Genomic DNA, 20813 nt, shown 5'->3' with positions numbered 1-20813 from the left:
TGTTACGCAGTAGCATGGGCTATTTGGGAAATTTTGTCGCTTTACTGGTGCCTCTTTTTGTGTGCTAATTAAAAAGTATGATTCTAGAGTTGGTCGTTTAAGACTTCTAAAAAACTTCTATGTCAGAAAAGTTAAGTTCTTGCCAAAATAAATTAATTAACCCTGTGTAAAAATGTGCATCTGTAAATCTTTGTTCAAAAGTAACTGCTGCCTAGTAGGCTGTAAAATTCAAGGACTGTCTTGACTCAACCTTCCCAATGTGTCCTATAAAGAAATAGCCTGTAAGTGTTTCTCAGTTGTTGACGGTATTTTTCAGGATCTGGATGTGAAATCGCTCCTACTGGAAGCATACGTTAAGGGACAGCAGGAATTGCTTTACGTAGTGCCATTTGTTGCCAAAGTCTTAGAATCCAGTGTCAGGAGCGTGGTAAGTGACTTGTGCGGACAGAGTTATTGCTCAAGTGGCAAAGTAAGAAAGAAATTAGCTTTTTTCACAAAGTGAAAACTGATTGAATTTTATGGAGAGAAAAGAGAGATGTACGGGCTTCAAGTGAAGGAATTATGTTTTGAGGGGAAAATACATGGCCTGTGCATTTTTGCAGTCTAAACAGATGGTGTTACCTGAACTGTACTGTGGTATCCCTGAACAGAACTCTATTGAGACATGGAAGGATGCCATTGAAGAGGTTCTAGGATCTATTTATTCTTTGATTTATTTTTCTTTAATTTCCCCTGCCCCGCTTTGACCCTGATCAGCTGTTGTCAGTTCTGCTTGACATACAACTGATCCCTCAGAAGGACCAAGTCATTGTGTTTCCAGTTTAATATTTAACTCGTATCCTAATCTAGTTCCAGTCAAACAGAATACTAAATTCAACCCTCACTGCAGCTGTACAAACTTTTCCATGGCTGTATGTAGACATAGCTGTTCATCTTTCAAAAACTTCCCCTTGTAAGTTATCCAAATGATTCAAGAAGTCTAATACTGCTCTCCTCTTTCTCTTGTAGGTCTTCAGGCCTCCAAACCCGTGGACAATGGCCATTATGAATGTTTTAGCTGAGCTACATCAAGAACATGATCTAAAAGTAAACTTCTGTTTTTTCTTTTCTATACCTAGTGTGAGGTTTTCTTGACTTACCAGTCAAGAAGGGTGTTGTGAAGGACCAAATTGCCCTTCTTGCTGCTTTGGTGTGGGGAGAATTGGGCATTGCTTAATTTGCTAGAACTTGGATGAAACTCTTCTCCTGTGAGGTCCGGACGCAAGATATTTGTCTTAATTCTCAGTCACTATTAAAGTCTCTAAAAGGCATGGGGTTAGAATGGGAAGCTTGGGAGTCGAGTGCCCAGTAAAAGTTTCGGGTATTTTCTTTGTGACATAACCTAAACTAGAATTGTTGTGCTTGTGCAGTTGAATCTGAAGTTTGAGATTGAGGTGCTCTGCAAGAATCTTGCACTAGACATCAATGAGCTGAAGCCTGGAAGCCTACTGAAAGATAAGGATCGTCTGAAAAATCTGGATGAGCAGCTCTCTGCTCCAAAGAAGGATGTGAAGCAGCCAGAAGAACTACCGCCCATCACAACAACTAGTAAGTACATTTCAAATAGAACTCAAAACCAACAATACAAGTCTTAGTAAGACAGGTTATGCTATTGCAGAGAAAAATGGGAAGCTACATAGCCTACTGTAGCATTGCTAAATGCTTGGGAGCACAGAGTTTGGAGATGGGAAGGGAATGGAAGCCATCCTGAGGACTAACTGTACGTATGCTGTGTGTAGCTACTACTTAGAAGGGAGTGAGGCAGGATAGTCTTGTTTACATCAGGGGTTAAACTGTGTCGTAAAACAGCTCTGTTAAAATGTGCTGAAGCCAGTTTGGTACTAATCATTGGGAAAATGGAGAATAAAAATTGCTTGATAAATCTAGGAGGCTTTGCGATCAAACTTTTGTTTCTTGTTCACATGCTGTTTTAAGTGAGAATTATATACTTTCATTATAAGTACTTGCTTTTCAGTAATGGTTCAATACAAACATTCTTGTATTCTACAGCTGCTTCTACAACTCCAGCCACCAGCACCACTTGTACAGCCACGGTTCCGCCCCAGCCCCAGTACAGTTATCACGACATCAACGTCTATTCTTTAGGAGGGTTGGCTCCTCATATTACCTTAAACCCAACGGTAAGTTTTAGAGCTGATTTTGTTTGCTAAAAGAATTCTTGCCACCAGTGTCGGCAAGAGCCAACCAGGTGGTGGGAGCAGCATTTTGTAAGTTGAAGTTATTGGAGAGTAATGGGGAGGGTGAGCGCTAATGAGTAATCAAATGGAGAAGTTTAGGGGTGGCTAGTAGTTACAGTAACAAAATTTCTCATGGTCAAGTGATCTTTTACTGTGACATTTACATTAGTATCCAATTTATTTCTGGCAATAAGTGTCAGTTGGGGTAGTTGCTGTCAGGACTTAAGCTTAAGAGGAACTTCTGTGCTCCTTAAGAGTGACTTAAGGAGCTGACTCTTGAGTTAGCCTTCGCATTGTGCTCGACTTTGGAAGAAAATTGGTCATATGTCCCAGTTTCAGAATTATCAAATATTGTAATGGCTGCATGTGGAACACAGGAGCGCTGCACTGTAGACAAGCTGTGACAGTAAACTTAAAATTTGTTCAGAAAATGTGAATGTGTAGGGTAGGTGGGATTCTAGTTTTCTTTATTCTCACTTAACTTTCCAAATCCTCCTGCAGATTCCGCTGTTTCAAGCCCACCCGCAGTTGAAGCAGTGTGTGCGGCAGGCGATCGAGCGAGCAGTGCAAGAGCTTGTCCATCCAGTGGTCGATCGGTCCATTAAGATTGCCATGACTACTTGTGAGCAGATAGTCAGGAAGGACTTTGCGTTGGATTCTGAGGAGTCACGAATGCGTGTGGCTGCGCACCATATGATGCGGAACCTGACTGCTGGGATGGCCATGATTACCTGCAGGGAACCTTTGCTGATGAGCATAGCTACCAACTTGAAAAATAGTTTTGCTACTGCACTGAGGGTAAGAGTCACGTCATCTAAAGCTTATTTCCACCTTACAGGACTGTAGACATCCAGCATTAGCAAATAGGTTCTCCACACTGTAGACTTGTTGATGAATTCCATGGCTTCACTAGTGCGAACATGAATTTAGGGGACAAGTGTCTCATGACTCTTGTGGAATTACAGCAAAAAAACTGTGCTGAAATCACAGGTCATCACAGAGAGTCTTAAGTCTGTGAGGTGGATGTTACTATATTTCACACAAACTTCCTGACTACCTTTTTATTTTGCCCCAGTGTTCTCTCCAGTTTGATTGCATCACAGAAGCTTTGAAGTGCTTATCTTTCAGCGGGTTTTGGGGTTGAAAAGCTAGTGGGGAGGCCTGTATTGATTCTAGGACTTCCTGGTGATGTCTTCAATTGTCTCAGCAGGCATGTATGTTCGGTCAGATTTTAGCTACATATCTAACAGCACAAGTAAATAAGACTTTTCTGCACAGCTTGTTAATTCATTGGGTCTTCCAGAGGATATTTTCAGATCTTTATTAACGAAATTTGAGCTGCAGTGCTAGTTTCTCCTTCTTGGCTAAATGGAACACAGTTTGTGAACTGCTGGCCAGAAAAGCAGCTGCTACCCAGAAAACTTGCTGTACTTGCCATCAGCGTCAGCAACAGACACAAGAGCATAAGGACCTTGGAAAGATCAAGACATTGCTATCCTTTCAGGGATTAAAAAAATTTAAAAGGACTGCCTTCCTCTTGCTTAAGGGCATGTTACTATTTCCCATCTGTCAGGGAGTGACAGTGCAAAGGCCCTTTTGCAATGGGATTGCTCTCTTGCACGGTAACTGGCTGAAGGGGGCAGGATTTAATGGTTTGAAGGGAACACAAAATGCTAGGAAGAATTGCATCGGCAGGTATAGGATTGATAGTCCATGGTGTAACTCCCAGGACTCAAACACTGTTGACCCTTGATACACAGAACTTCAAGTAACCCGATGGTTGAGATGAAGAGCATATAAATAAATCTTACTCATCCATCTGTCTGCTTACAAGAACGCAAGCAGACAGTTTTGGTATTGCTTTGCTAGTGTGTGAGCTGAGCCAGTGACTGCTGCTAGCAGCTGTGCTAACGGGGTTTGGGTGTCAAGCTAGTAATGGTAATATAAAGCACCCTTGTCCTCTGGGTAGGAGGGGCACAAATATTTCTCAGGTGTGCAGTCTTGCCATGGTTCATCAGATGGGACTGCAGTTCAGATAGGGAGGTAGTTGGAGAAATGTTTGGTTATCTTTTGGGTGGTACAAGAAGGCAGAGATGTGACGCGAGTTGTGGAGGCAGGATGAACACAGAGCGGTGTTAGAGCTGTGTACATCTACCAGCTATGATGTGCCACTCTAGAACACGCGTAAGCAAAAGGAATTCAAGTTAATTCAAGTTTTATGGAAGACTTAGTGCTGTGTATTGTGTTTGCAAAATGATACACTTTCGTACCGTTTATGACATAGTGGTCAAGGGCTTTTTTAATCCCTGAAGATGTATGGCATTGATAAAGGGCCGGTTGTAATCCAAAGAAGTTTTCTTACGGGGTAATTATAAAAAACATTGTGCTGCAGAAAAAGTGCTGTACAAGGCATCTAAAAATTAACATCTGGCTTATTGTATGAAGTGGGTTAACAAGTAAGAATTCTTCTTTTATTTGAAATAAGCAGTGTAGTTTTCAGGAATTAATGAGAGAGGGGTAGATCTTAATGAACAAGGAAATCCAAGTAGATTGGACTGTTTGCATTTGTATGTATATTCCATTTCCAGTGGGAGTTGCTGCTTTGCACCCTGGAAAATAAGTCCATCTGTTGAGGGTTCTCTTAAAGCAGACTCCAAGAAGATAAGAAAATCTGTATTGGAAAGGGAACCCACTGAAAAAGGCTATTGTCTTGCATTTAGTCGTGCACCTTTCTGTCTTCTGATTACAACCTGGGAAGTAGAAAAACTTCTAGGCTGTGATGCGAGGCTTGCTTTTCCTGCATTAGCATCTCCGTATGCGCATCAGTCTAAAGCGGAGCTTTATTTCTATGCCCTGGAGATAGGTTGGTGGAGAAGATGGAGAACCTCCTGCTGTTTTGTTCCTTGTTAAAAGTCTTTACTGTTGTCTTGCCTACATGTTTTATTCAAAGCTATGCAAAATTAAATTTATTATTGTATATTCCATGCAAAGAGAGTGCATTCCTAAGAGCATTCCTTTTGATTGCTGCTGTTCTGTATAGGCAGTGGTGCAGATTTTAAGGCTAGTAACGTACAGGAAGCATTTACAGCCTTTACTGATGATTGTGGTTTTCAATAGGCAGCCTCCCCACAACAGAGGGACATGATGGAGCAAGCAGCTGCCCAGTTAGCGCAGGATAACTGTGAGTTGGCGTGCTGCTTTATCCAGAAAACAGCTGTGGAAAAGGCAGGCCCCGAGATGGACAAGCGGCTTGCAACTGTAAGTATGGGACTACTGTCTTTTAAAAGCATTGCATGCGCTCATATACATGCAGACTCAGCATCTGAAATTCAATGTGTTGTTTGGGGTTTTTTTTTTTCCCCCCAGGAATTTGAGCTCAGAAAACATGCTAGACAAGAGGGTCGTCGGTACTGCGATCCTGTTGTGTTAACTTACCAGGCTGAGCGGATGCCAGAACAGATCAGGCTAAAGGTGAGGATATGAACCAAGCTGTGTTGTGATGCTGCTCTTCTCCACCTTGTGATTGTGAAAAGCAGATGCCTCAGCTTCAGCTGAGCAATCCTGTGTATTGTTAGTTTTGTCTTAACAGTGCAACTGCTATTAGCTTGATTAGTGATGGAAGCATGTGAATATGCTGTTCTAAACAAGTATTCGTATAATTTTCCTCAATTCCTTGAGGACATTAAAAGCCCTGTCTCTTGTTCCGTGCTATTCTTTCACTGAAAGATGATTAGTCTGTTTTGTTGTCTTGTCTCCATTATATTTTATTCCCTTACAGGACACACTGTTGTCCCCTTTATATTTTCTTCCCTTAAGGGTCATACCGTATGCTCATTTCTCTTGTGTATCAGACACATATGAAGCCAGTATTCAGTTATTCCTGTTTCTGGGAATGTGAGTTACAGTTGTAGAGCAAAGTCCTCTTCATAGGAGGTGTGGCAGGAGAGATAGGACGGACCCCAGTGCAGTGCAGCTGAAGCTACTTCTTGGTGTCTGGGCCGCTCTGTTCAAGAATGTGACTGAGCAGCTACCTGTCACACAAACTGCCCTCATTTCTTATTGCCACAGTGCCTAACAATGAGGTTAACGCCTGTTCTTGTCGTTGCAAAGGTTGGAGGTGTGGACCCAAAACAGCTGGCTGTTTATGAAGAGTTTGCACGCAATGTCCCTGGCTTTTTGCCTACCAATGACTTAACTCAGCCTACAGGATTCTTGGCTCAGCCTATGAAGGTAGGGATTTCTGAATTAATCGGCTTGAGAGTACTATGGCCCTCTTGGTGAATGTTGTAGAACTTGTGCCCTTTGCTAGAAGACTAGTAAGAATCGGGCAGTTGTATTGCTTGGGAATAGTGGCTGAAAGATGCATTAGTTTTAATGTCAGACTAATGGCAGCATAAAACTTATATTCAGTCTTAGGGGTTTGTAAGCCAAACTGGGACAAGAGCTGCAAGTTAGAATCGCTACATGTAGTTTTAGTGGGAGTGAAACACTTTATTCAAATCTCAGGTTACTTTTGTGGGAAGATCATGGATGGCAAGCATGGATTTTGAGATAATGAACAGGTTTTTGTATACATGCTTGCTCTGAAGGACTGCTAGAACTGTTTGCTAGTTTTTTCCACAGCTTATTTTGCTCATATTTGTGTATTTAAATGCGAGCATAAGTAACCACAATACAGTGAAGGTCTAAATTCTGGATGCTATAATTTCTGAAGCAGAAGGGTATTTGAATGTCACAAATACAATCCTTGCAAAAAATCACTCATTCCACTTTCTCTTAAGCAGCAAGCTTGGGCTACAGATGACGTAGCACAAATCTACGACAAATGTATGACAGAACTGGAGCAGCACCTGCAGTCCATTCCACATACCCTGGCCATGAATCCTCAAGCTCAAGCGTTGCGCAGCCTCTTGGAGGCTGTGGTAGTGGCTCGTAACTCCCGTGATGCTATTGCTGCGCTTGGACTACTGCAGAAGGTGAGTGTTAACAACTCTTCTCCTGGAACAGCTTCCCGAGAGTTCATTACTCACCTGGCTTGTGGATTGTCTTGCTGGTGACTGTATCTTCATGCATCCTGTGGAACTTGCTTGGTGAACAGTACTGAACAATTGCTGTCTTTGGAAATTCAGTATACACAATTGGAAGAGAGCCAGGGTGTTCACTTGGTGTCTTGCACGTGCGGTGGCCAGGTTGTGGTGGGAAGAAGTAGGTACAGAATCCTGGGACTTACAGGAGTTTCGTTCAGATGTGGCGAGTAGAGAGCTGTTGCGCTCCAGAACAGTCTTTGATTTCAGGATGATTTGGAGGCTAAGATGATGATTGAACTTCCCTCGTAGGTGTAGTACTGGATTTATAGTGGCACGCTTGGGGATTGTATTTCTCAGTAACTGATAAATGAGTATTCTGGGCTGGTGGGCTGACTGTGGCCAACAGCCAAGCATCCATCCAGCTGCTTGCTCATTCTGCTGTCCTGCAGGACAGGGAGAAAACAGAGGGGAAGGCAAGATGACTTGTTCATTCAGATTATGACAGCTTAGTAGAGAAAGCAAAAGCCTTGTGCGCAAACAAACAAAAAATAGTTATTTCCCATCAGCAGGCAAATGTCTGGTGACTTCTCGGAAAGCAGGGCTTCAGTATGTAACACTTGCTTGGGAAGGCAAACATCATAACCATGAATGCCCCCCTTCATCCTCCTTCCCCTCAGCTTTTATTGCTGAGCGTGATGTCATGTGACATGGAATATCCCTTTATTCGGTTTGGGTCAGCTGTCCTGGCTGTGTTGCTTCCCAACCTTATGCCCATCCCCAGCCTACCCACTGGTGGGGGAGGCAGGGTAGGAAAGGGAAAGCCTTGGTGCTGCGGAAGCGCCGTTCAGCAATTGGCAAAACGCTGGTGTGCTGCCAACGTTGTTTTAGCCACAAATCCAAAGCACAGCACCATGTGGGCTTGCTGTGAAGAAAACTCCGTCCCAGCCAGAACCAGCAGGCTGTACCAGGTGGGGGGGTGTTGCAGTGAGCTCTGAGAGCCGAGCTGGCATCAGTGCCTGTGTAGTAGCGCAGCGCGTGGTGAGAGACGTGGAGAATGATCCATTTGAGTATAGCAGAAGCACACTGAGCTGTCTGCATGAGGATCCAAGAACAGTGGCAAAACAGAAGTAATTGGAAGCTGGAAACCACTTCAAGGGAGGCTCTTTGTTCTTGGCTGATAGTGCTCGTACCTGTTAAAGGATCTAGCCCTGACTAGGGCTTGGACAGGTAAATTGTAAGAGTCATCTTCCCTTTGCTGTAGACTAGGACAGATGCATCTCTGAGTGCTGCAACTCTTTGTCTAAAGAACTTGATAGCTGACCTCTGGCAGGTTCTGTAAATATTTTTTTTTTTCATGTAGTTTTTCATGAGCCTTACGCAGAATTGCTTGTGAGGAGGCATTGCTTTACAGAAGCTGCAGCACAAACTCATACGGTCTTTCATACTACTTGGTGCATTTATAAAGCCACTGTAGGCTTGTTTGTGGTAGTTCAGCTGTGTACAGGGGATGTTTAGGTGCTGTTGTAGCTGGTAAAATCTCATGTAGCCCTGTCAAGGGCTCAGCACAATAACTAAATTGTTTTTTGCGTGTCTGCCAAGTCTTCTGGTGATAACTCTTGCTGATCTAATTTGCAGAAGATTTGGAAGAGGACTTGTTTTTTCCTCTGCTAACAGGTTGCATCTGTTCTAGGCTGTAGAGGGCTTACTGGATGCCACCAGTGGGGCAGATGCTGACCTCCTGCTTCGCTATCGTGAGTGTCATCTGCTTGTGCTGAAGGCTCTGCAGGACGGCCGTGCTTATGGATCTCCGTGGTGTAATAAACAAATTACGAGGTCAGTTATGAGACAATAAAGCATTACTGTAGCTTTCATCATCTTTTGGGAGGTACTGCGTTATTCTGAATCACTTGCGTGTTAATATTCTGCATTGCTGCAATTTGCACAGGCAAAAAAACCCCTAGCTTTTTTGCTCAAAATTAACTAGATCATCTGATAATGCTGTTTCATCCTTGAACATTATAGGAGTCTTTAATGGAATTCAGCATTAGAGATGCTCTGGGTTTGTTGGGGTTTTTTTCTCATTTGACAGAGAATGTCTGTACGTGCTGTCACAAACTAGGTGACGTGGCATATGCCTGCAGCAGAAGCAGTAGTGCTTCGGCTAGACTTATGTGCTACCTTGTCCTCAGAGGAGAGGCTGCTTATGCTGAGGAAACCGAAGCTCTTGAAGGGCTGTTGTGACCAGTGGTGCAGGGCAACAAATGCTTGAGGCTGATGACTGTTCCTGAACTCAAAAGCATTAGAGAATGCTCTAGAAGAGGCTTCTTCTGGAGCCCAGTCATGAATCACAGCTAATGTCACGGTTTCTGAAGTGTTAGATATGTGTTGCTTTGCTTAAACTGTGTTGTTTAAGTACGCTTGGTAAAGGAAGTCCAATTCTTCAGGTGCCTGATTGAATGCAGAGATGAGTACAAGTACAACGTGGAAGCTGTGGAGCTGCTAATCCGCAATCACCTTGTTAACATGCAGCAGTACGACCTTCACTTGGCGCAGGTAAAGGCAACCTGCTCTTTTGGAGAAGAGTTATGGCCATTCCACTCTAAGATTTGTGGTTTAACTTTAATTGCCTTTTTCATGTTGACAGTCGATGGAGAATGGCTTGAACTACATGGCTGTGGCGTTTGCCATGCAGTTGGTAAAGATCCTGTTGGTGGATGAGAGAAGCGTCGCCCACGTAACAGAGGCAGATCTGTTTCACACAATTGAAACACTCATGAGGATTAATGCTCATTCCAGAGGAAACGCCCCAGAAGGGTGAGATTTGAAATGCTGTGCAATATGTTATTTCTCTCAGGCTCGTTGATGATTTGAAATGTTATATAGGCAACATCTCATATAATTCAATCACACAGCTTTAAACTTTCTCTAGGGCTGCAGTCCTATGTTTAAACTGTCACTTTAATGTAATGGACTTGATTTTATGTCAAAATAGAGGCAGCTGCAGCATGATGTCAAACTGAATGCTTGATGAGCAGGAAAATCTTTCTGTGCGCTGTGCTCCAAAATGCTGTGGTACTGCAAGAAACTCACTTGAATTCCTGCTTTGTCTCCAATTTAGGCGGTATTTTTACCTGGTATAAATTTTAAAAATCCAGGGGTTAGTATGGTTATTTGTTAATCACAAGCAATTGATCAAATTGGACAATCCTTTCTGTTTCTTGAGACAACTTTCTGTTTAGAATCTATGAAGCAATCATTCACCAATCTCGAACAGCTTGTGTATCCACCAGCAGATAATTGGGCGGCAAATGTTGCCATAGCATCTGGAAATACCTGTGGGACTTGCAGGCCTCCTGTTACAAAGGTGAAAGCAATTGCTGCTGGGTTTGAGAAAGATGTGGATTGGAGCTTGGAGAACTCCAGTTTGCTGTGAGAGCAGCCGGCAGCTGACTGGTGGTGGTGGTGGCTGCCACCACCAACACAACTGCTCGCGGGAGGTCCCAAAACAAAGGTCCCGCAGTTGGTGTGGGTCTTCGTTGTATGAACTGACTTTAACTGCAGGCAAATTTAGTGCCCCAGTCAGGCTCTTTAGCGCTGGCATCTCACTAGCTCGGAGCACTTTAGGGCTTCTGAAGTCGGCAAAAGTGAAGCCGTTTCTAGTACGTGTGGTGCTTTGTTGCAGCACACTGCTGTATGAATGGGAGTGGAACATCAAAGCTTGTATGACTTCAGTGTTTCTTCTTTCATCATAAATGTATCTGCTTCCACGACTTACTCCAGTGAGGACTAGAAGATACGAAGATTTAGTATAAGAAATAATTTGCTTTATTTCAGCTATATTTGACTGACCTTCCAGTTCCCGCACGTTTTGGGGGAGGAGGAGAAACTCTAACCCGGCTCTTGCTCTGGTCTGTTGCATTAGATTACCCCAGCTGATGGAAGTGGTCCGATCAAACTATGAAGCAATGATTGACCGTGCTCATGGAGGTCCCAATTTCATGATGCATTCAGGAATTTCCCAAGCCTCTGAGTACGATGATCCGCCGGGTCTGAGGGAGAAGGCAGAATACCTGCTGAGGGAGTGGGTGAACCTCTACCATTCAGCTGCAGCGGGCCGTGACAGTACCAAAGCATTCTCGGCGTTTGTTGGACAGGTAGAGCTTTTGGAAAGAAAGGTGCTTTTTATTCAACATAAGTAGGGTGTGATGCCCTCCATTTTAAAGCAGTGTTATAACCCATGTTAGGCATCCTTTTGAGACTTACAGGTGTATGGCAGTTGGCTATCAAAATTTTGACTATTTTGATGGTAAAGCCTTTGTAGAAACCACTACTCTTCACCAAATCACGTTCTCCAGATACTGTAGCAACAAGCCGTCACTTCAGGCCATGAGTTTTGGGCTAAGTCTGGTGGGAAAAGAACTTTGGCTGAGGTAGCTGTTGGAAATAGTTCCAACGTGCCCTGTGTAATGAAGCTTGACTAGTGTTGCTCCTTATGGGTGACAGTAAAAGCTCTGACAGCCTAAAAAAGGAAATTGCTAATAGAGATGCAGGGGAATTGTTTCAGACCACGTGAACAAGGGAATCCTTTTTCTAACCGGAATCATTAGAATGAGGAAAAACTTGAAACTTCATTAGCTAAACTGGTGCCTGAATTTAAACAGCCTCCCAACGTTTCACTCCTGTGCACCTTATCAGGTGTGATGGACAGCACACATCTGCCCTCCAGGTGTGGCTGAGAAGGGAGATGCCCTCAGTAGCCCAACCTTTGTGGTCACAAACTCCCTATATATCTGCAGTCGTCTTCCTAAAACTGCCTTCCTGGCAGCTCCTTGACTGCAGCTGCAAGGAAGCCCCTGACTTAGTCTGTTTGTATTGTGTTCTCTTTGAATTTCTGTGTTAATACCACAGAAATGCTACAGATCTTGCAGCTACTAACGAGATGAAAGTGAAGCTGCCAAGTATGCATAAAGATCTTGACTGATGCAGTGATTTTTCATGTGACTTGGGTGTCCTCGTGGGCTGGCTTGTAGCCAGCTTTCTGTTGGTCTGACTTGTGCTGCGTAGCATCTCTTTTGAATGTTTTTAATGGGTCTGTTGTTAAACCCACTTCTTAAAAAAAGTTTTACCTCTTCATGTGACGTCACTCTTTTTATACCTTAAAGTACGCTGACTTATAAAGCATACTTCAGTATAGTGTACTCGTAATAGTGTGCTTTTGTCCTGCTTCACTCTTGCATCACACTTGATTGCTTACCTCTTGTACATATTTGATCACACTTGAAATAACAATTGAAATATATCAAAGTGCAGTGTTTATATATAATTTTTTTCCTTACAGGCTTTAGCTATGGATTTTAAAGGAGGATTTTTTAATAACTGCATTGAACAAGGTTTTGTTACTGAACTTAAATTACCATAATTTTGGCCATAAGTGTTGCTTCCTTTCCACTAGTCTTTAAGACAGGACGGAGCACAGAACTTTGAAGGCAGATACATGAATTCCTTTTTTTTTTAAAAAAAGAAAAAAAGTTTCTCCAGAAATACTAGAAGTTCTCCAAGAGTTAGCAATTCTGCTGATTATATGGTTTCATGTCTGTGCAGTAGGAGTTTAGAAGTAAGACGCTTTATTCAAAACCCAGGGGCTTCCTGCAGTGTAGTTTGTTTCATTTTGACGGCTTTAATACTCTGGGTAACAAAAGGCGGCCTCTTCTTTTTTCTTTTTTTTTTTTTCTTTTTTTATATGTATGTTCTGCCGGTGGCAGAACTGAACCTGTAAAGAGAGAGAGCTAAATAGAGTCAGGCTCCTCAGCTATGCTGATGGTTGAAAAGAATTGGGATCAAAAAGACTCTATTTAGGAGTAAATGTCTTTACTAAAATTGTGTTGCCACCCTCACATTGCCTTGAAAATATTCATCCTGTGGGGGGGAAAAGTAGCAGACATAGCTCGCTACCTGTCTTTCTTGGGAGCGTGGTAAAAACTAATTGTGCCAGGCAAGGTGGGTGCTTTGTAAAGAGTGTGGTGTTTGAAATAAGTTGTAAAATTAACTTTCTGTGGTTACGGTTCTGATGTTGTTTTTTTTTTTTTTCTTTCCCGGATAGATGCACCAGCAAGGAATCCTGAAAACAGATGACCTGATCACCCGCTTTTTCCGCCTTTGCACTGAAATGTGTGTTGAAATCAGTTATCGTGCTCAGGCCGAGCAACAGCACAACCCTGCTGCCAACCCCACCATGATTCGAGCCAAGTGCTACCACAACCTGGATGCCTTTGTGCGACTTATTGCGCTGCTAGTGAAGCACTCGGGGGAGGCAACCAACACAGTCACAAAGATCAACCTCCTGAATAAGGTTGGGAACCCTTTTCCTAGTCGTTGCATTTAAAGCGTACGATTTGGCGTACCTTAGGTGATTAATGTGAAATGTAGACCTTAATGCAGGCTACTGCTAAAATATCAGATGAGGCCTTTAAGAGGTTGGTCACTGAACTGAAACTGTTGAGTAGAGCATCAGGACACCAAGTGGCTTCCTCGTTCACAAAGACTTCCTATCAAACAAACCTGAAACTCACCTCCCTGCCTTGAAATGAAAAAGTCAGCCACTGTTCTTTTGAAGCATTAGAAAGTGTGGATAAGGCTGGTGACTCCTGGGTGTATGCCTTGATTTTGTGAGGGTCTTGCCTAAACTCTTACACTCCTTGGTTTATGGCTAGGTGTTCTTAACTACCTAAGACCTTCCAACACTGCCCAGTCAGTTGTCGTGACTGTGATCCATGGGACAGGGAGAGCAAAGTATAGTGGTTTGGAGTTGCTCATACAGGTTATAATATAAATTTCCATAATGCTTCCAAGAACTAGAATTTTTAGTTCTTGTTAGGATGTACTGATTTATTTTTTTTTTACTGATGGTTAAAGTATTAGCTATAGTCTGACTTGCAAAGTAATTCTTGCTTTCACCACTGAAATGTCTTTATTACTTTAGGTTCTCGGTATCGTTGTGGGAGTTCTTCTGCAAGACCATGATGTTCGGCAGAGTGAGTTTCAGCAACTTCCTTACCATCGCATTTTCATCATGTTGCTGTTGGAATTAAATGCTCCTGAGCATGTGCTGGAGACCATCAACTTCCAGACGCTCACAGCTTTCTGGTACGTATTTGAGACTGACCACAGTGCTCATCCTTTCCTGGCAGGATCAAGATTTTTCATCTGAAGGCTATCTGACTGTGCCTTTGTGGTGGCTTAATCACGTTCGGAACAACTGGTTCTCCTGTAGACTGTCCACTTGCTTGTTTTAAGGAGGATGACTGGTAAACCCCAAGATGCTAAAATGCCTCGCTTTTAGGGCTGTGTATGTTTTCCCTCGATGTTATGAAAAGCAGTCTTATTGCTGTGCACTTCTAACCTGCTCTAACTTTTCTTTCAGTAACACATTTCACATCCTGAGGCCTACAAAAGCTCCAGGTTTTGTTTATGCCTGGCTGGAACTGATCTCCCATCGGATATTTATTGCAAGAATGCTGGCACATACACCACAGCAGAAGGTGTGGCTGCAGTTTATCTCTTCTGAATTAAAAAGCTCACACAGATGCTTATCTGGTGTGGTGCTCTTTCACATCTCTCGAAGTGCACTAGTAGCATGGCTGTTCTGTTGTTGTTGTTGTCTTCCATATTCACAGTAACCTAACTGCATGGAGGAGAGTCTTTGTGTCAATAAACTATGGAATGTAGGGTGAATTGAATTTAGTAAACAGACTTTGCCAAAGTCTGGAAGAGCTGTAATCTAGACCAAATACTGTCACCTCAGTATGGCATGTTGTGTGTTTGGGAAACACCCATAGTGTGTGATGCGCAGTGAAGGCTCTTGAGATGAGCTGTGCTGCCCTCACTGCTAGGGCTAGCAGTAGGACATACGATCCAGGTTTATATGAAGAACAATCTAATTATACTTTTGAACTTAAGATAGCCGCTCTTCATTGCCCGTTTTCCACCTGCTGTTTTTTTTCTTTGACAGGGTTGGCCTATGTATGCCCAGTTACTGATCGATCTTTTCAAGTACTTGGCTCCTTTCCTTAGAAATGTGGAACTCACCAAACCTATGCAAATTCTTTACAAGGTAAAACAATGTCAGCTAATGCACGCTACTTCCAACCACGCTTATCAGAAGGTAGAGGTGTTGTGCTAGCAAAATAGGATTTACTGTTCTTCTATAATTTATATCAGAATTGAATACAAATGTGGTGTGGGACAAGAAACAGGCTGCCTTCCCAGATTAATTTCTTCCTGTTACTGTTAACCGCGTGACATACAATCATAGAATGTGCTGGGTTGGAAGGGACCTTCAAAGGCCATCTAGTCCAACCCCCCTGCAGTGAGCAGGGACATCTTCAACTAGATCAGATTGCTCAGAGCCTCATCCAGCCTGGCCTTGAATGTCTCCAGGGCTCTTAGGCAGTTTCAACAGTTACACACCTCTTTTATATTCTATTTTATATTCACAGGGCACTCTGCGTGTGTTGCTGGTCCTGTTGCATGATTTCCCAGAATTTCTTTGTGACTATCACTATGGGTTCTGTGATGTGATCCCACCTAACTGTATTCAGCTAAGGAATCTGATCCTGAGTGCCTTCCCACGGAACATGAGGCTTCCAGACCCCTTCACCCCCAATCTAAAGGTAGGACTTAATTTCATGAGATCGATAATGGGGAGCTTGTATGCTCCAAATACTCTTTATTCAGTTTTTTTGACAGAGGCTGTGAAATTTTGGGAACAATTTAACTGATACTTGAATGAATGCAACCATTCAAAAGTTAACAGGTAGTTGGAAACTTAAGTGACGTAGCCAGCAGCTAGCAGAACAGCATTCTTTAAAGGTTTGAATTGTGTTTGTAATGCTCAATGTTTGAGAGCTTCCATGCAGAGCGGGATTCAGTCCTTGTCGTGTAGAACACAGCGGTATGAAATGTGTTGTGGCTGGAAACATAACGTTTGACCACTGGTCTAGGTGGCTTCATTGGCACCTGTAGATATTTTACTCTGTTTGTGAGGCCTGTGCAGGCTCAACCTGAAGGGACGGGACTTGTTGCGTGAGAACCGCATCAAGCAGCTAGCTTTTGCGTGGAAAACCAGAGCACTTTTTCTCCAAACGGGGACTGACTTGATGGCATCACTAGATCTGACTGGCACATGGTGTTGAAGCAAGGGCATCTTTATCATTTTACTCTCTCATTTGTCAGTGAAAAACAGCCGACTTAAGCAGTCTTTGTGGCTTTGCTGTTTGAAAGTTCAGCCAACAGTTCCTGTCTCAGTTTTGTTCAGCTCATGCTGAATTGTGTAGCTCGTGCTCAGCAGGATGCGGGGCCACTGGAGTTCAGTTGATTCCCTGTTGAAGAGCCGGTGTCCAAGCACTATGTAATTGTAAATACTTTTTGATGAGAAACAGGAACGCCATCTTATCTTGAAAATAATGAGATAAGCCACCATTCTGAAGCAAGCTTCTTGCCTAATGGGAAGAGACTTTTGAGTTGGGTGTATGCCAGTCTCTAATCATGGAATGACTAGAAGCAAACTTTCTCATGCTGCTGAAGCACTGTCCTGTTATTCCTCCTTGCCTGAGCTGTGCAGGGTGATGGTAGCAAAGCTGCACTACCCATTCAGAGTATTCTTGAGACTGAAGGAAGGCTGTTCTCGACTTGTGTGGATGTTTGTACTCTTTTTAAACTACCAAACTGTGTTGCGCATAGATAGGGAGACTTCAAAGGCGGTGACTGAATTCCCCTATGGTTTTCGCCCTTGAATTCTTTTATCCTTTACTCTCAAGTCTTTGAGACAGTCATCTAAGAAGCTTGCACATTAGAGACCAAGTTTCTTCTGAAATCTGCAAAAGTCTAATGTTTCCTTCTCATTGCTGGTAGCAAAAAGTGGTCAACAGCAGTAGTTGATGTAGAATCATAGAATGGTTCAGGTTGGAAGGGACCTTAAAGATCATCTCGTTCCAACCCCCCTGCCCTGGGCAGGGACACCTCCCACCAGCCCAGGTTGCTCCAAGCCCCGTCCAGCCTGGCCTTGAACCCCTCCAGGGATGGGGCAGCCACAGCTTCTCTGGGCAACCTGGGCCAGGGGCTCACCACCCTCGCAGCAAACAATTTCTTCCTAGCATCCAATCTAAATCTCCCCACTTCCAGTTTAAGGCCATTACCCCGTGTCCTATCATTACACTCCCTGCTCCAGAGTCCCTCCCCATCCTTCCTGTAGGCCCCCTTTAGGGACTGGAAGGGGCTGGAAGGTCTCCCCAGAGCCTTCTCTTCTCCAGGCTGAACCCCTCCAGCTCTCTCAGCCTGTCCTCACAGCAGAGGGGCTCCAGCCCTCGTATCATGTAATAGCACTTACAGATCTGCTTTTGCAATCTGTTCCTTTAGAGATTGTTTATGGTTTTTCTGGGTTTTCTCTCAACAGGTGGACATGTTAAGTGAGATTAATATTGCTCCACGAATACTCACGAATTTCACTGGAGTGATGCCACCTCAGTTCAAGAAAGATTTGGATTCCTATCTCAAAACCCGTTCTCCGGTCACTTTTTTGTCTGACTTGCGCAGCAACCTACAGGTGAGTGGCTGTTTTCTGACCGTGCTGATTTTAAATAGCGTGGGACAGATGATCTCCTGAGACACCCTCCTTTCTTGCAGGGATTTTGTTGGTGTGTAGCAAGCAGGTGTTCCAGGCTGTAGATGACCCTGTGAAAACGCACACTTCTCTGGATAATTTTTCTGCCACTCACTAGCAGGATGTTTAAGTGTGTGTGAAGTAGTTTCAGCCAGGTGGAATTTAAGGAAAGAAGAACGTTGACTTTAACAACTTTAAAATTATCTGATTTAAAAGCAGTTGTTTTTTATCTACATAATCTGCCAAATGCTTGTGCAAATGAAAATGTAAGGTTATCTAAAAGTTTGACGACTCTGCTTGCATATCTGTAGTGTGTAACCATGCAAATCTTTAGTGAAGAATGTAGTCAGAGCTGATTACATCCAGCTTGCTTTTTTTGTCCTCAACTACTGGGTGATGAAGAGTCTCCATCATGTGAGTCTGGCATTGTTTATCTGGCCATTGTCTGAGATTCAACGGGTTTTATTGAACTTGATTGTGGTTTTTTAGAATCTGATTAAATTTTGACTCCAAGTGGATTAATTGTTACAGAAGTCTATGATCTGCATGGTAATGCTTTAGGGGTAAAAAAAAAAAGGCAAATTAGCTAAACCTGGTGAATTCAGATTGCCTTTACCAAATTTTTTTTAGGCAGAGAGTACAAAAATTGTCTGTTGGGTCTGTCAACGCTTTGCTGATGCTGTTGAATATATATATGTGTGTGTATTACAGAAAGGTAAATGCCAAATTGAATTTGTGGACATTTGAGTGTGTTGTCGTCTGTACAATCAAGAAGATACTTGGATGCTGCTGTTGTACATGCTGTACCTTCGATTGCTGGAGGAATACAGGATGTTAATGCTTTTCTTATCTTTGCTATTAGGTATCAAATGAACCTGGAAACCGCTACAACATCCAGCTGATTAATGCACTGGTGCTCTACGTAGGTACTCAAGCTATTGCGCACATTCACAACAAAGGCAGCACACCCTCTATGAGCACCATTACCCACTCAGCTCACATGGACATCTTCCAGAATCTGGCAGTAGACCTGGACACTGAAGGTGAGCTGGAAACACTTCTAGTTCGCGCGATGTCAAATTTAACGGCAGGTTGTCTGTTTGAGCTATGAGAAATACAAAAGATCATTTCACGGAGCTGCTGGTGAATTCACAGTAAGTAATGCTACATTAGAATATTAAACTCTGAATACAGGAGCAATATTAAAACCAAATGTTCGAGGTATTAAAGGGAATGAGAAATACATTTAATGAAGAGAAACTGAGTTCTTACTGCCCGATCGGCTTGGGCTGGTAATGGTTTTTTCATATCTTCAGTTGGCTTTGTTTCTTGTACCTTCATAAGGCAGGCTTGTACCTTAATCTTAAGCAATACTCGTGGCTGCTTTATTCCTTTTTGTGTATGTACCCTCTTCTGCAGGCCGGTACCTTTTCTTGAACGCCATCGCCAACCAGCTGCGCTATCCCAACAGTCACACCCACTACTTCAGTTGCACCATGCTGTACCTGTTTGCTGAGGCCAACACTGAGGCGATCCAGGAGCAGATCACCAGGTGAGAGGCAAAGCATTCGCTTGCCAGCAGTTCAGCTTTTTCACTTCCCTTCCCTGTGTATTTCAGATCTTTGAGCTCTAACTGGTTTTACTTTTGAATTTCAGGGTTCTCTTGGAACGATTGATTGTAAATAGGCCTCATCCCTGGGGTCTCCTTATTACTTTCATCGAGCTGATTAAAAACCCAGCGTTTAAATTCTGGAACCATGAGTTCGTTCACTGCGCTCCAGAAATTGAGAAGTGAGTATAACTTATCCATAAAAATCACTAAAAAAAAAAAATATATCTGAAGCAGGGGCTGAGATGCCCCCTGAGGATTTGGTGCTTTGCAGTGCAAGCACCATTTGCTGCCATAAACGCACCTAACGCTGCTTTGCTTCTGTGTTCAGGTTGTTCCAGTCAGTTGCACAGTGCTGCATGGGGCAGAAGCAGGCCCAGCAAGTAATGGAAGGGACTGGTGCCAGTTAGATGATCTGCATCTTATGTTGTAAGCGTGCCAGCCTGGAGGTCCCCGTCCCATCGACTGACAGAAGAACTCCGTAAGGCTCCTCCTGACCTTCCCAGCCCCCTCGATTGGGTAGACGCAACAGACCCTGGGTGAAAGTCTTATGCGGGCACGTTCCAAAGTTTGAAACAAATTTTTGACTTTTGGCCAAAATTCAGAAGATGCTGTGAATATCATTTTGAACTAGTGTAAATACAAGGAACAGAAATGTTTGTCTGGACTTTTGGGTTTGTGCAAATTGTGTAAAAGGCAGGTGGGTAACTGGTGCCTGTCCAGCTTGTAATAAAGGGGCAGCTGCTGATGCCAAGCACTTGTCTGGGGCAGACCTCCTTGTCCTGACATTCCCAGACTCCCAAAGAATATTGAAAAGCCAGTTATAATATTATGTAACTTATTTTTCTTTATGTGGATGGGGGACCTTTAAATCACTTAAGTTGTTTTACACAAAAAAAAGGAGGAAAAAAAAAAAAAACGGGTGGATGTGTTTGGAATATGGGAATACGATGGAGTAGGGGAGGAGTGAGGGCAGGGGTTAAGGCTCAGCATTGCTTTTTTCTCCCCCTACCCTCATCAAATGCTGACAGCAAGTGGAGTGGCAGGCAGAGAATGCCTCCTTTCTGTTGGAGAAGACACACCTCAGGCCCTTTGGGAGAGGGTCAGCTGTTTTTAGTAAAGAAACCAGAGACCAGGCCTATAGCTTTTTTTTTTTTTTTTTTTTGACACTTGTAAATTTTGGAAGGTGGGGGGTTAAATCTAGACTTTTTCCCACCCCCCCACCCTGTGACCACACAGTATAAGTTTGTAAAAAAAAAGCAAAAAACAAAAAACAAAAAAAA

The 20813-nt window shown here is 43.2% G+C and overlaps 1 protein-coding gene across 12 annotated transcripts in view; it reads left to right on the top strand.

Annotated features, from left to right (window-relative positions):
• The window catches only part of CNOT1 (CCR4-NOT transcription complex subunit 1), a 59887-nt gene extending 39690 nt beyond the window's left edge, over window positions 1-20197 (top strand). For 5 of the 12 annotated variants that reach the window (XM_054197776.1, XM_054197773.1, XM_054197775.1 and 2 more), the window contains exons 27-49: window positions 317-427; window positions 1009-1086; window positions 1410-1587; window positions 2050-2180; window positions 2739-3035; window positions 5355-5495; window positions 5604-5708; window positions 6348-6467; window positions 7019-7213; window positions 8955-9097; window positions 9709-9817; window positions 9909-10078; window positions 11187-11439; window positions 13365-13613; window positions 14244-14407; window positions 14685-14802; window positions 15273-15374; window positions 15760-15933; window positions 17715-17864; window positions 18784-18964; window positions 19341-19473; window positions 19578-19712; window positions 19862-20197. In XM_054197776.1, the coding sequence (XP_054053751.1) occupies window positions 317-427; window positions 1009-1086; window positions 1410-1587; window positions 2050-2180; window positions 2739-3035; window positions 5355-5495; window positions 5604-5708; window positions 6348-6467; window positions 7019-7213; window positions 8955-9097; window positions 9709-9817; window positions 9909-10078; window positions 11187-11439; window positions 13365-13613; window positions 14244-14407; window positions 14685-14802; window positions 15273-15374; window positions 15760-15933; window positions 17715-17864; window positions 18784-18964; window positions 19341-19473; window positions 19578-19712; window positions 19862-19940 (3516 nt within the window). In that variant the 3' untranslated portion in view covers window positions 19941-20197. Of the gene's footprint in view, window positions 1-316; window positions 428-1008; window positions 1087-1409; window positions 1588-2049; window positions 2181-2738; window positions 3036-5354; window positions 5496-5603; window positions 5709-6347; window positions 6468-7018; window positions 7214-8954; window positions 9098-9708; window positions 9818-9908; window positions 10079-11186; window positions 11440-13364; window positions 13614-14243; window positions 14408-14684; window positions 14803-15272; window positions 15375-15759; window positions 15934-17714; window positions 17865-18783; window positions 18965-19340; window positions 19474-19577; window positions 19713-19861 lie in introns of those variants that run through there. The other 7 variants (XM_054197779.1, XM_054197780.1, XM_054197778.1 and 4 more) reach the window with 4 other exon arrangements.
• The last annotated feature ends 616 nt before the right edge of the window (window positions 20198-20813 follow it).

Source organism: Rissa tridactyla, chromosome 4 (assembly GCF_028500815.1).
Source record: "Rissa tridactyla isolate bRisTri1 chromosome 4, bRisTri1.patW.cur.20221130, whole genome shotgun sequence".
In the NCBI taxonomy this organism is placed as follows: domain Eukaryota; kingdom Metazoa; phylum Chordata; class Aves; order Charadriiformes; family Laridae; genus Rissa; species Rissa tridactyla.
The sequence above is the reverse complement of the archived record's forward strand: the minus strand, read 5'-3'. Positions and strand labels throughout refer to the sequence as shown.